General features: G+C 48.7%; 1 protein-coding gene across 1 annotated transcript in view; it reads right to left on the bottom strand.

Moving 5' to 3' along the window:
• Positions 1–16,488, bottom strand: part of DNAH5 (dynein axonemal heavy chain 5) — a 5,174,212-nt gene that overhangs the window by 3,900,089 nt on the left and 1,257,635 nt on the right. The window contains exon 22 of the mRNA XM_078687662.1: positions 9,868–10,004. Coding sequence (XP_078543788.1) covers positions 9,868–10,004 — 137 coding nt within the window. The remainder of the gene's footprint in view (positions 1–9,867; positions 10,005–16,488) is intronic.

Genomic DNA, 16,488 nt, shown 5'->3' with positions numbered 1-16,488 from the left:
ACGGAACACTCGACGAAGCTGGAAGGCATGGAGAAACAACTCAAGCAGCTGTGGGACAAGGTTGACGATGCGGAAGGACGAGCCCGCCGCAACAACGTCCGCATCTTAGGCATTCCGGAACGCAGCGAGGGGAGGAATCCTACTCAATTTGTGGAGGACTGGCTCAGGAAAATGGTGGGTCCGGAAGATCTTACGGCCCTATACAGCGTCGAACGGGCGCATAGAATGCCGTCCAGACCGCCGCAAACAGGTGCGCCTCCGCGTCCTTTGATCGCGCGCCTCCTTCACTATAAGGACCGCGACACTGTGCTGCGCGTGGCCCGAGAGAAAGCGCCGATTCGCTATGAAGACAAGAATATCTCCGTGTATCCTGACTTCACACCCACGGTGCAGCGTGCCAGGTCCACCTTCCTGGGGGTAAAGCGCAAGTTACGGGAGAGAGACTTGAAATATGCCCTTCTGTTCCCCGCCCGCCTTAAGATCCTACATGGTAACAAATCATACTTCTTTGACTCGCCGGAGGAGGCGGAGGAGTGGATGGAGGTAACGCTAACGCCGCCGGCCTCACAGGACCCATTTACGGACGCCAGGAGCGACGGACATCGGGGTCGGACGGATCGGAGAAGCGCCGCTTCCAACACTGGACAAGCCCCCTCGCCAAGGCCAGCGCCAAAGGGACAAGCCGCTAAGAACCGCTTGGCAGACCAAACATCGGTGGTACAATTGAAGGAGGAGGCACTCGCCGCTCATGACGCGGGCACAGCCAGGGGCCTGATTAGCAACTCTGACACACACACCGAAGTGTCAGGATCGGCGGACAGCCTACAACTCTTCTCCAAGGTCACGGCGCAGTTGGCAGAGGAATTTTCACATCAACGCCACGAACGTTCTCCGGGTGGTAATGTATTGACTAAATCACTCTCTGCACACAGGTGGGTTGCCTGAGGGTTTGGTTTACTAAGGGCTGCTATGCCACCGCAGGCCAGTACGAGTCAGGCATAAGTGGTCTGCACCCCCCACCGTATGCACATGGAACTGTTTGACTTATGCCCATGTTGGGCATCATGGTTCGGACCTCGAGCCCGTTGGCCTGGGGACCTTAATGTTCAGGGATTAACTGTTTGCTTGACACTCCTCTCCTGCAGTAAGATGTACCAGACGTGTGCACCCACGAGCTCAGCTTTGTCGCGTTACACGATCAGTCATGGGGCCACTTAATGTTTATAACTTGTGCACCTGGAATGTGCGGGGCATGGGCTCGATTCACAAGAGGCACAGGATACTTGCTCAGCTCAACCGTAGGGGAGTTATGATAGCTTGCCTCCAAGAGACACACTTGAACTGTGCTGAAAATTTGAAACTGCGTAAGAAATGGAAGGGTCAACTTTTCGCTACGTCCTACTCCGCATTCTCTAGGGGGGCCGCTATTTGGCTTCATAATTCTGTCCCCTTCAAGCCACTAGAACAGAGAATTGACAAGGAGGGTAGATATGTGTTTGTGAGGGGCTTACTGTGTGGGGCTGCTGTTGTGATTGGATGTGTGTATTCACCAAATTCGGGCCAATCGGATTTTTTGGTAAATGTCAATGGGGTCCTTGCGGATTGGGCAGATCATCAATGGGTGGTTGGAGGGGATTTCAATGCTGTATTAGATGTTGCACTGGACAGGTCACACCCCCCACTACACGCCATGGAAAGCAGGAGACAGGCAGATGCGCTGGCACAATGGGCGGAGGGATGGGACCTGGCAGATGCATGGCGCAGTACACATCTACAGGACAGGGAATATACGTTTTTCTCCCCGCCACACCAACTCCACACCAGAATAGACCATATATTTTGCTCCCGTTCCATACTAGGATCGGTTATCCAGGCCCAGCACATGGGGAAGACCCTCTCCGATCACAATCCTGTCGAGCTAACTTGGCAATGGGGCCGACAGATGACCCCAATCCCGACTTGGAGATTACCCACGGAACTGCTGGAAGACACGGTCTTCAGGTCGTCTGTGGCAGACGCCATTGAGAGTTACTTCGACACGAACGCTGACACTGCCAGCTCCCGACAAATAGAATGGGACACCTTCAAAGTCTTCATCAGAGGGGAAGCGATGGCCACCCGAGTGGGCAGGAGGAGGGCAGTGATCGATGATCTGAAAGAAGTGGAGGGTAGATTGGCAACGCTGGAGAGTGAAGCTGCGGGCACGAACACACACTTCACACCACTGCAGGACGCGCATATAAGGCACGCTGAACTGCTAGAAGACTTTGTTAGACTACAGGGAATACACTAATAGACAGCACACACAGGCAGACAGGTCGGGCCCTATGCTGGCCCGTATCATACGTGACTCCCCAGTGCACCACCCAATCTTGGAAATACTGGATCAAGAAGGCATACTGGCTTCGTCTCAAGTAGGAATCAACACCGCATTCAAGGACTATTACACCACACTCTATAGCCCACACCAATGCCTCTCACAGACCGCACTTGAGGGATTTATGAGGGATTTAGAACTACCCCAACTCACTGACAGGCAAAGCGACGACTTGAAGCGTAACATTACTGTTGCGGAGATTAGACAGGCAATACGCGCACTCCCGAGAAATAAAACCCCTGGGACGGACGGCCTGCCGGCCGAGTTTTATGCCACATTTATAGACCTACTAGCCCCGCGCTTACACACCATTTATCTAGAAGCGCTGCGGACTGACTCCTTGCCACAGTCATCCCTACAAGCTTTGATAACTTCCCTCTTAAAACCGGGTAAGGATGGGATGCACCTAGCTAGCTACAGACCCTTGTCTCTCCTTAACACCGACTATAAGATACTGAGCAAGGTACTAGCGACGAGATTGGCACAATACATCCCACAACTGATCCACCCTGACCAGTGCGGATTTGTACCGGGCAGGAGCACGGCCATGAATCTTAGAAGACTAGCCCAACTGATGCTACGAGACCCGGCAGACATGGGCTCTGAGGGATGCATCTCATTGGATCTGAAACAGGCCTTCGATTCCCTCAGATGGGATTTCATGTTTGCTACGTTCACGAAATTCGGGATACCGCCTGAATATATTGCATGGGTCAAACTGCTATACACCCACCCCACGGCTCGGGTGCGTACATCCAGATACATCTCAGGTCCCCTAGCCATAGCAAGAGGTACCAGGCAGGGTTGCCCGCTCTCCCCGCTCCTATTCATCCTGGCACTTGAACCGCTGCTCTGTAAACTCCGGACAGTGGCTCCCCACTGTGGCATTCGGAGGGGTGAGACAACTCATATAGTGTCCGCCTATGCTGACGATATTATCCTATACCTACATGATCCTATACCTAAAATATTTGAGGAATTTAGGTCATTATCGGGCCTCACCATAAGCGAACCCAAGTCCTACGGGTTTACCTTTGCTGCCACTGGCTCATCTACACCACTGCCTTTCGCGCCACACACATTTCAAATGGCAGATACCACCTTCCGATACCTCGGGATACAAGTTTACAGGGATGCCGAAGTAATGATTGACGGCAACCTCGGAAGAGCTATGAGAGCACTTAAATCACAGATACAATTTTGGTTGTCGCTGCCTCTATCGGTGGCCGGCAAAGTAGCCATCTCCAAGATGGTGATGCTTACCCGTCTCATTTACTATTTCACTAACCTGCCGTTCCTGATCCCTGCCACGACGTTCAAGGCACTAGATTCCTTTGGTCCAATAATAAAAACTGTGAAGCAGGACCGAGCGAATAATGGTGGGCCAGACGAGACCCTCACCCAGTTTATGCACATCCCCCTGATTGAGGTAAGGCAGGTACTCATCCGCTGCAAATCCGGCTCCCCTGACGACCCCTGTCCAGCTAAACTATGGAGTGCCATAGCGGACTCGGTCGCCCCCACACTTCTAGGTATCTGGAACTCCTCCATCATGTCGGGCATATTCCCGGACATCTGGAAGCACGCTACTCTCCTACCCCTAAAGAAAAAACCTAATGGGGACCCAGATGACCTTACGAATCTCCGCCCTATATCTCTACTAGCTGCCCCGGGAAAAATGCTGGAAAAAGTTATACAGCGCCAACTGAGCAAATTTGTAGAAACCAACAACATTTTGCATGAAACTCAATCTGGCTTCCGCCCCGGCTTTAGCACAGAGACAGCGCTCATTGAAGTCGCCGAGTCTTTGAGGTGGTCGATGGATGCAGGAAACTCAGCAATGCTGGTACTCCTGGATCTGTCGGCCGCCTTCGATACGGTGGACCACGCCAGACTACTCAGCCGGCTGGCTGAGATAGGTATTCAGGACAGAGCGCTGGGGTGGATAAACTCCTACCTATCTCAGAGAACGCAGAAGGTGGCACTTGGAACGATTTCTTCTACACCTAAAACCCTCAGCTGTGGAGTCCCGCAGGGGTCGGCCCTCAGCCCCCTTTTGTTCAACATCTACCTGGCTCCTCTCTTTACGCTAATTGCCAACTGGGGCGTCAAGGCAATCTCATATGCCGACGACACCCAGTTGGTATTTCCTTACTCTGAGATGACGCAGGAGTCGTTCTCTAATTTTAAAGGGTGTCTCCAGGATATAGCATACTGGATGAACACTAATAAATTAAAACTTAATGCCAATAAAACCGAAGTCATCTTCTTCGGCAAGGGTCCCTCCCCCCCCCCCCAGAATTCTGGTGGCCAACGGAGATGGGCCCGCCCGCTCCACCCAGTCACTCGGCAAAAAATCTTGGTGTGAGATGGGATGATAACATGTCCTTCTCATCCCATATCCAACAAGTCGCCGGATGCTGCCTGAGCAAGCTGAGAAATCTCCGAAAAATCCTAAGACTCCTACCAGTGAGCTGCAGAAAAACGGTTGTCCATGCGACTGTCACCTCCCGACTGGATTATGCCAATGGTTTATACCTTGGCCTTCCAAAATACCTGACTCACAAGCTTCAGGTAGTTCAAAATGCGGCTGCGAGACTACTACTGCGAATCCCGTTCAAGCAGTCAGTCTCTCCGCATCTCCGAACCCTGCACTGGCTGCCAGTAGCCAACAGAATAAAATTCAAAGCTCTGACGCTGGCGTTCAGATCTCTGCATGGCTCCTGCCCACAATATCTGAAAAATCGCCTCCCAAGATACCTTCAAAGTCGCGCACTACGGTCCAACGACTGTGTCCAGCTGGCCGTCCCGCGCGCAAAAAAGGCCCGACTAGGCGGTCGGACCTTTTCAGCAAACGTCCCCGCTCTGTGGAACTCACTGCCTCAAGCAATCCAACAGGCCCCGTCTGAACCCTGTTTTAAGAAATTACTTAAGTCCTGGCTATTCACCCAGCCACGCTAGCTTCCCTATTCTTTAGCCCAGGTCATTTGTGTTCTACTAGCGCCGGGACACCTCCTTGTGAGGTAGCTGTTCGCGCTGTATAAAATCCAGTATTATTATTATTATAGATACACTCCTCACGGAACTCATATGGGGACCAGGGCGAAGGCGCATAGGCCTTGCTAAGTTGCAGCTCACCTCCGAAACCGGGGGTATGGGAGTACCAGACTTCAGGGCCTACAACTTCGCATGCCAACTGCAATGGCTGGCCTATTGGCTAGCGGGTCGAAACCTACATGAGATTAACATGTCAGAGGAAGATCGCTCTAAAGGGAAAATCCATGTCTTGCTATTACCCCGCTCGGAACTGCCGAGAGACACCCCACCGCTCCTCCGGCTTGCGGTCCAATACTGGCGGAAAGCAATGAAATACACGGCCCGATGTCATCATATGCCCCCACAATTCCACTACTGGGTATACCTCTGGGGTCGGGTCCGCTCACAACTCACAAACTTGTGACATGGCACGACGCTGGTGTGACGCACATAGGAGACCTTTTTGCTGAGGGTCAGATGCTGTCCTTTGAAGACTTCAGGAACACACATGGTGTCCCCGGGGGATCGTTCCTCCTGCATGCTGGCCTCCGACATTATGTAACTGGAAGGTGGGCGCCTGAGGGAGTAGAACCACCCACGAACCCCTTGCTGACGATGCTGTATCTCATGGGGACGGGAAGTCATCTAACTAAATGGCTCACTGCTAGCATCAGAACAGGGCGGGCGGTCTCACTGTCGCCTCTCAAGACCAAGTGGGAGGGCGATATAGGGAGGCCACTAAGGGACAAGGAATGGGAGCGGATCCTTCAATTTCCCAAAAAAGTAGCTAGGAACCCCAAATTTAAGTTCATCCAACTAATGGTCCTGCATAGAGCGTATTTAACGCCTCACCGTATACACGCTATGTTCCCTAACGCAGTCGACACATGCCCTCGATGCGCTACGGACGATGCATCACTGGCACACATGTTGTGGAACTGCCCCAAACTGGGCTATTACTGGACCACTATTAATGAATCGCTCACGGAAGCAGGTGCCTTGATACAAACGCTCACCCTGGAATATGCGCTCCTGGGGCTGGGCCCAGCAGCGCGTAAGAGGAGCGTAGCAACGCATTTTACTGATGTAGCCATGTTACTTGCGAAACGTGCAATCACAATGAGGTGGAAGTCACCCAAGCCACCTGATCCCGAATTGTGGAAAACGGAAGTGATACGTTGGGGCAAAGCAGAGGGTGAAGTGCTACAGCGTGAAGAACACAGGGGCCTCAGGAAAACATCGATTTCATTGGACTGGTTTGCCATTCTGGGGAGGTTCGAGGCAGGGGGTGATGATGAGTCTAATGTTTCGATACCCATAAACTGAAATGTGTTCTGCTGTCAGTGGGCTTCCATGTACCGTAAACAAACGTGGTGCGCTAGACTATGATACGGGATACCCCGTGATACTATTGCTCATGTCACTGACTGATTGTGTGGAAAAGCATATTTGATAAGATCTGTTCTGTGGGTGCAGCCAGGTACTAACTGGTATATACATATGTAAAGTGAGAGTGTCTTGGGTGGGATTTTTGCGGGTGGCGGGAGGGAGTTTTTCAATTCTTAAGGGGTTTGTTCACTTACTCGGAACTACAACAAAAATTAAAATGTACAATATAACTGCTGTTATTAGGCCTGGAGGAGCACACTTACTTCTGGCTTTGTCATATGGTAACAACTCTGTACTGTTGCTCTAAACACTATGCTAATAAACAGATTTTCAAAAAAAGAAATCAACAGAACTTACCATACCCATATCAGTCATTGTCACTGAGGCGATCTTCTGTAGATTGAACGGCCTCACGGTTACCTTTGTTTTTCCCTACGTGTTCGGCAAATTTTAATGCAGACTTCGAGTCAGTGAAAAAGTGGGCAGTTCCTTCGAAGGACACTTTCAACTTGGCTGGATACAGCAGGGAGTACAGGATCTGTGCCTGCAAAAGGATACATTTGTCCAGGAGGAATTCCCGTTGTGCCGCCTGTACCGCCAGGGTGAAGTCTGTATAGAACGAGATGTCGTTGCCTTTGTGCTGTATTTTCCCTTTCTCTCTAGCTAGCCTAAGAATGAGGTCTCTATCTTGGTACTTCAAGAGTTTTGCTATAATGGGTCTTGGTGGCACGCCAACCGGGGGCCTTTGTCCCAGCAATCGATGAGCCCTCTCCGCCACAAAGACAGAGCATAATTGAGGATCGAATAGTTCATGAAGTAAGTTAGTGATGTAGGTCTCCATTTTGGATATGGTGGTCGTCTTGGGAATTCCAGTTATTCAAAGGGTGTTACGTCTTGACCGTGCCTCCAAATTATCATTTTTGGCCCTGATGACCCCCAGTATTTTGTCCATGTGAAGTAGCTGTTCCTTCGTCTCCACTTGGAATTTGTGTAATTCAGTTTGGCGGTTCTCTAGTGCATCAAGGCAAGTCTTGTGTACCGATACCTGTGATTTAACTGAGTCCAGCTGCGTCGTCAAAGTGACAAGTTTCATGTCGATGTTACGAAGGCTGGACCGCATCTACAGCATAAGGGTCCGCAGGTCCTCTCCTTGATCTTCCGCCTGCGTGTCGTGCTGGGTATCCGTCTGTGCCTCGTGTTCCGACTCCGTATGCCACGTGGTGCGCTTGTTCTCAAAGATTAACTTTGGCTGCTTGGCATCTTGCTTGCCCATGATTAGAAAGGCGCGGAATGTGCGATGAGAGACCCCCGATCAGGGACACACCAGCCAAGCTACCCGAGAGACTAGTTCCACTCCTCCTTGCACCACCAGTGTATAGCTGCACTGCGATGCACCTCTTCATGAAATACAATCCCCAGAGGCACCGTGCAATCCGTGCAGATCTCAAGCGCGCCCGACCAATGTTCGCAGCTTCGCCCAGGCACCATGCAGTGCACAGGGTTCACATCAGCATGCAACACGAGGCCGTAAAACCCTACATATAGGTAGGCAACGACAGTGGTCATGATGCCCCACAAACGGAGAATGCAGATCGAGACCTGCACACACACCTGGGTCCCAGAGACGACCGCAGGGCACGCTGGTGCAGCAGATAGTATCGTCCCCCAGTCGTGCAACACCCACATGAAAATACAGGCCGGCACAGACGCTATGTACTGTTCAGACGCACCACAGGGGTCAACACGGGGTATGGCTCCACAGCTCTAGGGCAATGCCGTAAGGTTTCCAGGCATCGCCGTCACCGCAGCAAGTTCCCTACTAGTACCACAGCGAGCAGGATTGTGTACAGCCACACCTTCAATATTGGCACCAGAACGATCTTCTTTTGGGAATGGGCTGCTCATCAGTCACACCGCGCCACACCCGGTGTCCAGTAGAGGCCCACAGCACCCATCCAGCGTCGCCCCACAAGCAGTGTAAGCAGCGGGCCCTCGGCCGGGGCGGTAGCTTCACCAGCGCCGCTAGCGGTCACCACAAAATGGCGGGTCCGGAGCAATGCGCGGGGCGCCGCACTCTCTCACCTCCCTTGCTGCTCCTCACATACGGGCGAGATCTAGTAGGCTTCCAGCGGACACTAGCAGCTCCCCGCCCTACCAGTGCGTGTCTTACTCGGGGTCCGCCGATGAAGGGTGTTCTGCCGTGCTCGTGTCGAGTCGCGGCCTGCTCCCAGCCTGCAGCTGCGAGCTACATTTTCGCTGCGTCACGCCGGCCCCACAGTCGCAGCATCTTCAAGGCCTCAGCCGCTCTGTCTCCACTCACGTATCTCGGCAACAGGGCACAATCCGATCACCGGATCGCGCCCCCAGGATCTGTAGGTGGTCTGCCACCTGTTACCGAGATCAGGGCCGCCCAGCAGTCATCCGATGTGCAGGATAATCAAAGGATTTTGTCCCGGCCTGCGGAGCGCACTTAGAAAGCGGCCATTCCGTTGCGCAGCAGACCAGGCCTCCCCCCCCACAACCTCTTTAACATCAGCCCTCTTGTTAGTTTTCTGATTATGTTTTGCAATTTATTGTGAATACAGCAACATTTGGAAAATTGACATTTCTACCCACACTGGTTACAGGCAGCTGTTAATGCTGGGCATTCATTTTTGCTTGCCATGTGACCTAGTTGACAGATCAATACTGTATTACTTTAAATTGCCACATGGGAAAAATTACTTATTGCATCAAGTGAAGTTGTTCAAAATCCTCATTTTTAAATTACATTATCAGTAGATTGTAATAAAGTTCAACATTCAAGGTCGAGCACAAAATAAGTTACAATGTAGATTAGACATTTGACAGTACATATACGACTGTCCTAATAAGTGACATTTTATAACTTAAAAACACTATCACCTACTGCCATTCTTAAACTCCTCTGGCAATATTAATAACATTCCTATACGTACTTAAATAAAAACCAAAAAGTGATTTCTAATAGTACTCTTAACTGGCAAGAACTTAATGGTTTACAAAAGATAACCAAGAAAACAATGTGTGTATCTTTGCATGCCTACCTTTTTAGTCGAGTTTATGGCTGTGCTGAGAACAGAGGCGAGCTTAGCCACCTCCTTGTTTTCAAAAACATTCTTGAAATAATTTTTGCTTGGCGCAGGAGCAGCCAGTTCAATGGATACAGCATCAGAAGTGCTATCTGGAACACAAGACTATGCGTATTAGTGAGCAATTCATAACCACCAAGTAAAGTTTATCAGTGGTAAATTGGAAGAGCCAATCTACATCATCACTGACATCTTACAGAGTTTTGGAGACGGAAGGGCAGCTATCAAAGTCAAGTCAAGTCAAAGGATCTTTATTCGGATATGTGAAAACATCCATAAAAGTACAAAATCATCACAACAATCCACATAATAAGCAGTTAAAACAGTATAAAACATTTTAAAATATACAATCAATTTGTTGAATGGGGACCATCAAATTATATCCTTATAAATACATCACTTTATAGTCTAGGCTAGCACTCAATAAGTGAAAACAATGTGTAAACTAATTGACTATGTGCAAAATGCCATAAATGTACTGCGCGGACTACTATAAAGTGCAAAAGTGCATTAAACAGATATTCAAACTATTGTACAAAAACCGCAATAATATACAAATGGTTCAATTTGTCAAGGCATATTCATAGTTGTTCGGGAACATATTGCTGATTGGAGGAAGCAACTTACTCTAAAAATTACTTTGTCACAACTCAACAGTAATAATTCCTTAAATGCTAGATTAAAATCCATCACAGCATGCTCTTTAAAGTAGGGAATTAAATAAAGTTTTGTGTATCTAGCATAGAAACCACAAAAGAACAAGAAGTGTAACTAAGTTTGCTTACACCCTAGATTACAGGGACATTGCAAAGTCTCCAGGTTTTTATTGAAGCCCAATGGGAATGATAAAGAATATTTAATGCTTCCATCCCTAAGACGAAAGAGCAAACGTCTGTTCCACCTCCCCAGGTTTTTTCTAAGATATCCCTGCGGCATGTTGTTAAGCCTGCAGCCCTGTGCCAGGAGGGGAGTATATCTTATGATAGCAGGTTTATGTTTCTCAGATGTTTCTCTCTCTTTCTGATATAGATTATACAATGCCCCTCTTACTAGCTTGTGTTGTGCTTGTTCAGTGGCTCGGAAGGAAAAGAATAAGTGCTCCATGCCCACACTTGCTAAGCTTCTTTTTACAGCCCCCAACCAGGGTATGTGATTAGGCCTGTCACACCTTAGGCAATCCTTAATTATTTCTTGGGTCAAAGAAGCGGCAGGGTTCCGCCATATTTTTAACCAAAATAATGCTGGTCTTGACCTGATAAAGTCCTCTTTATAAAAAAGGTTCAACTCCCTGTGGCAAATATAGGTGGGTGCTGAGATAGACGCCCCCAGAACCTTTCTACAGAATCTGTTCTCTTCGATCTGTATACTGGTGCTCTTAGAGTACCCCCATACCTCTGCACCATAAGTTGCCGTGTAGATTTGTAATGACGGGTTTACTACCTCAGCACGTTTAGGTTGTCGAAGGCTATTTATGGAATTTATTGCCTTACCCAGTTTGTTCCTCCCATGGGCCACGTGAGGCTGCCAAGAACATGTATTAGAGAACATCAGGCCTAGATAGGGGAAAGTGCTAGTGCTTTGTCGGGCGTCGCTCCCAGACATGAAATGCTGAATATTATGTTTTTTAGGCTTGCACGACATCATGTATGATTTATTAAAATTAGTACACAAACCGAGATCCGCCATATAGGAGACAAGCCCGTTATTAAAATCCGCAATGCTTTGGGGGTGCGGCCCATAAGGACCGCATCGTCCGCGTATAAAAGACAGGGGAGTAAGGTTCCATCAATACTAGGGACGTCACTAGTTAGTTTGGACAATGAATTACTTAATTCATTTATGTACAAGAAAAAAACAGGGAGGCCAAGACACAACCCTGTCTGACCCCCCTGCTAATTAAAATGTCATCTGAGACCTCCCCTTCATTATTTATTCTAACGCGGGATTTCAGGTCACTGTGCAGGTTGGCCAAAAAATAAACAAGAGCTTTGTCCAACCCATAATTTAAAAGAACCACCCATAATTGGGAGCGGTTAACAAAATCAAAAGCTGAACTTAAATCCATAAATCCTAAATACAAAGGGGCTTTTTTGGCTATGATGTATTTGCCCATTATTAGGTTTAAATTCAGACATTGTTCCACAGTCCCCACTTTGCTTCTAAAGCCTAGATGGCACGGATGTAAAATCTTGTTATCCTACCCCCAGGCCCTGATCTTCCTAAAAATGACTCTACCTAGAATCTTCAAGGTGTTATCAATTAAAGATATAGGGCGGTAGCAACTAGGATTGAGTCTGTCACCCTTCTTAAAGATGGGGACGATGATACTATTAGACCAGGTCTCCGGGGCAGGGGTGTGGGACAAGTTATCAAAAACATTACACAATAGAGGTGACCAAAATTCAGGCTCTGATTTAATTTGGTCGATGGATAATCCATCGGGACCAGGTGCCTTGTTGCCTACACTTTCATTTATGGCGTCTTCCACCTCTATTATCGTAAAATTAAGTGCCATAACTGGGTAAATGATGTCAACTAATGCGCATGGTGCAGCGTAAATATTTGTAAAATGATCTACCCACATTTTACCTGATATGTTGCAATTAATAGGGGTAATATTCGAACCTATGGACCTCAAGGATTTAACCTCGCCCCAAAACCCGGGAACATCTTTAAGAGCGGCTGTGCGGGCAAGGGATTCCCACTTGTCCTTTAGAAGTTCTTCAGCCCGAGTTTTTGTGGCATGCTTATAGCATGCTCCCAGTAGTCTTACCAGGGGCTGGTCGCGTGGTTCTACTGAAAGAGCCTCCCGTAGTTCTCGGTTTGCTTTAGAGCAGGAGCTATCAAACCACCTGGGATCTTTGTTGGGGCGTTTGACCGGTTTATAGATCTCCATTTTAAAAGCCACACATAGCCGTACAAAGGCCGCAATGATGTCGGGACCTTCATAATCGACGGATAAGCAGATGTCAATCAATTGGGGTGCTTATTAATAATGCATGCTAAAAGCCCCTTATTATCTGTCCCCTTCCAGATTACTCTTAGTTTATCGGTTGATGCCATCAGGTTAGTAGCCCCTATTTCCTGTCGCTTATCCAATCTTTTGATAGAATTAAAAATAGTCAGAATTGGATTGTGGTCACTATGTACAGTGCTAGGGACGTCAGCCTTTATTAAACAATCCACAAGTGGAGAGGATATAAATACGTAGTCAATCGTGGAAAAACAGCCGCGCCCTATATATGTAGCCAAGGGGCCTTCGCCCGTGGTGCGACTGGCTATCTCCATAATATCGACTAAGTCACGAGTGGCTATGTGATTAAGTAATTCCTCCCCTCTTTTACAAGGTAGCACCCGACTGAAAGGGGCTGCTGGGTTGATGTTACCCTTGTGAATGTGGGCGTTAAAGTCACCTCCCAAGATAAACCCATCAAATTTGCCGTAGGTATGTCCATCCACGATTTTATCAATAAAATCAAATAACCTTATAACATTTTTATTGGGTTGCGATGAAAAATCATTGTTATAAAAATTAATTAAACATAACTTAATCCTACTGGAATAGATTACAGCCTGAAAATTCTCATCATTAGTCGCAACAATTTTGGGTTTTCCACCTGCAGTGATCTTTACCCATAATGATAAACCTCCGCTGGGTCGTCCCACCGCCGGGCATGGTACAATGTGATTAAGACAAATATAACCTTCAAAAAGCAGGCGGCTGGTGCACCATGTTTCCTGGAACATTAGGATATCGAAGTTATTGATCCATTCAATCCAGTCAGTGGATTTCATTTTTGCGTTTAGACCAGCGATGTTCCAGCTTAATACAGTTAACCTATCGCTAGGGGTAACAACTGGGGTAACAAGATCAGTTATATTTGATTTCCCTGGTGGTGTAACCTCCATACAAAGCTTGGAGACAGTGATGATGGTACTTAGTTTATTATTAATCTGGGAGACATTATCGTTGGTCGTTGGCCTTTCTATAATGTCTGGGGGATCCGTTAGTAGTCAACCCTGGCTCTCTAGATCGAATAGAGCACAAAATCTGTTGAATAATGGATAGGTTGGTATAGCTGGGGTGAATGATCTCAGTGGAGGTCTATAGAAATATCCCAGAGATAAAGGAGTCACAACGGTTAATGGGCTGAAATGGGTGTTATTGCTGTTTAATAAATGTTTTACGGTTAAGGGATGCCTACAATTCATGACAATACAGTCTCCGTTGATATACCTGGGCGAGGGACCAACCCAATCTACCCGTCATACTGTAAAGATTTCACTAGAAATCTACATCCCCACACCTTTATGTCTAGACAGCCAATCGATGGACTTATTTTTTAACTGAACCCAAGACTCTCTTTGATCCTCCTTTAAGGGAGGAACTCCTGCTAGGATTAAAACGTATGGGCAAGCTTCAGGGGGCAAATGGAGGACTGGCCCAGTTTGTTTTTTGGGCAGAGTGACATTGGATGACCCATTGTCGGAGACAGCATTTCCTGATTTCCCCGGTTTCCCAGAAGCAGGCCCCATTGGGGCTCCCAGCTCCCCTCCAGTGGAACAGGGCTGCCTGTCTGGTACACGCGACCCGGTCTGAGGGGGTTTATCCGCAGTAGTACCCCGTGATGGCAAAAGCTGGTTACTCCCTGTGGAACTGTCCCTGGTTACACTCCTAGTATCCAATGTACCACGGATGGGCCTATTCCCCGTAATGCCCCTATTGACAGACTCCATATCTTTCAGGAATCGATCTCCCCTTAACTTGTCGATACTAATAGTACCTTTCCTTTTTGCATCTTCCCTTTTCACCAGGCTTTCTAATCTATCCAGTATTTTAAAAATCATGTTAAACTGTTTGTCCATTTGACTTTTCATTTGATTAAAAATTGAGTCTACAATTGTTTCAATAAAATTCCCATTTGGTTTGTCCTGTAAAGCATTTCCTGTAGTTGGCTCGGTCTGTGTGCAGGCAAAGTTTTGCTCACAACTTGAAGAGGCAGTGACAATATTAGTGTCTACCAAGGGTGCAGTCTCTGTGTCGTGGCCCCTGCTAGATGTGGTTTTCCCACGAGTCCACATACTCTGTGGGGTAGGTTGCCCTTTATTACGTGCTGGTTGTTTCCTCTTATTTGGTGTTGGTTTTGTGGGGCCTCTCTTCCTTTTCTCTCCAGCTGTCCTAGCGCTAGGAACCAAGGAGGGAGTGACAGTGAGGTCCGTGGGATCTTGCTGTGAGTCAATGATGGTAATAATGTTGCTATCCGCTGATAAAACGGGGAGTGCAACTGCCGGCAAAACAGTTTTGGTAATTGTGACCACTGCGGAAAGTGGCAAGATGTTAGTCGTACAAACTTGCTGGGTTGCTGGGGGTTCAAAGTATGAGCTAGACAGTCACATAGACATTCTTCTTTCTGTGTTAGCTATTTCAGTGCTGGCTAGGTTAAAGGCATTTTCCAGCATACTTTCAATTGAGGCAGGTATGACGGAGGAAGCTTTAGTGATCTTAGTTGAGGTGGTATTATTCCGTTTCCCCATGTTAATGTATGAAAGGCTCACCTTTGTAGCAGCTTAGTGGGATGGCCCGCCCGACCACTGTCGACCCCTGACGGCCACAAACGGCCCGCCCTCTGCCCGGGCTCAGCCCGGCGCCGCCCGCGCGCGTCCCGCGGGGTGGGAGGCTCCTCTCCCTTTTTTGCGCCTCCGGGCGCGAGTGCCGGTGGGCGTGTCACCGCCGAGCCTCCTGGGGGCTGTAGTCTCCGGCCGCGTGGTGGTCAGAGCGGCGCTCGGGTAGACAACAGCGGAAGACCAGCGTTGTGGTAGGTAGGTGTGCCCCCAAATGTCAACGCTATCGCCAGAAGCCCCCCAGGGTAGCTATCGGAGACGGAAGTGATGGCAGACGCCAGTGGCAGCGAGCTCCGGCAGTGGCAGCAGCTTTCTGCAACCCACAGCGGGCCAGGCTGTTTGCAGCCCAACCACCGTGATCGTCGGCAGCCCAGTGGCAGTGGGCTAGCTAGCGACTGCTGGAGTGCGACTGCTTACAATTTTTAAAATAATTCCTTGTTCCTTCCGCTGATTACTAGCGGCGCCAACTACCTTTTTGACCTGGTCCCGCTGACCACGAGCGGTAGACCTTAATTTTTAAACCTTAATTCCCCTGACATTACCCGCTCTGCTGACTACTAGCAGCATTTGTTTTTACCTGTCTTACCTTGCTTTCAGCACGCTTGCCGGTGCTCATCGCGCTTGTGGGCGCCATTTTGGGTAGGGGCGGACGGCGATCCTCGCCACACCCCTTCGTCCCCTCACTATTTAGGACCCGCCCTCTTCCGCCCCCTGTGATCGTCGGCAGCCCAGTGGCAGTGGGCTAGCTAGCGACTGCTGGAGTGCGACTGCTTACAATTTTTAAAATAATTCCTTGTTCCTTCCGCTGATTACTAGCGGCGCCAACTACCTTTTTGACCTGGTCCCGCTGACCACGAGCGGTAGACCTTAATTTTTAAACCTTAATTCCCCTGACATTACCCGCTCTGCTGACTACTAGCAGCATTTGTTTTTATCTGTCTTACCTTGCTTTCA

The sequence above is a fragment of the Lissotriton helveticus genome, chromosome 4_1 (genome assembly GCF_964261635.1).
Source record: "Lissotriton helveticus chromosome 4_1, aLisHel1.1, whole genome shotgun sequence".
In the NCBI taxonomy this organism is placed as follows: Eukaryota; Metazoa; Chordata; class Amphibia; order Caudata; family Salamandridae; genus Lissotriton; species Lissotriton helveticus.
Note: the sequence above shows the minus strand (reverse complement) of the source record. Positions and strands in the feature narration are given on the sequence as shown.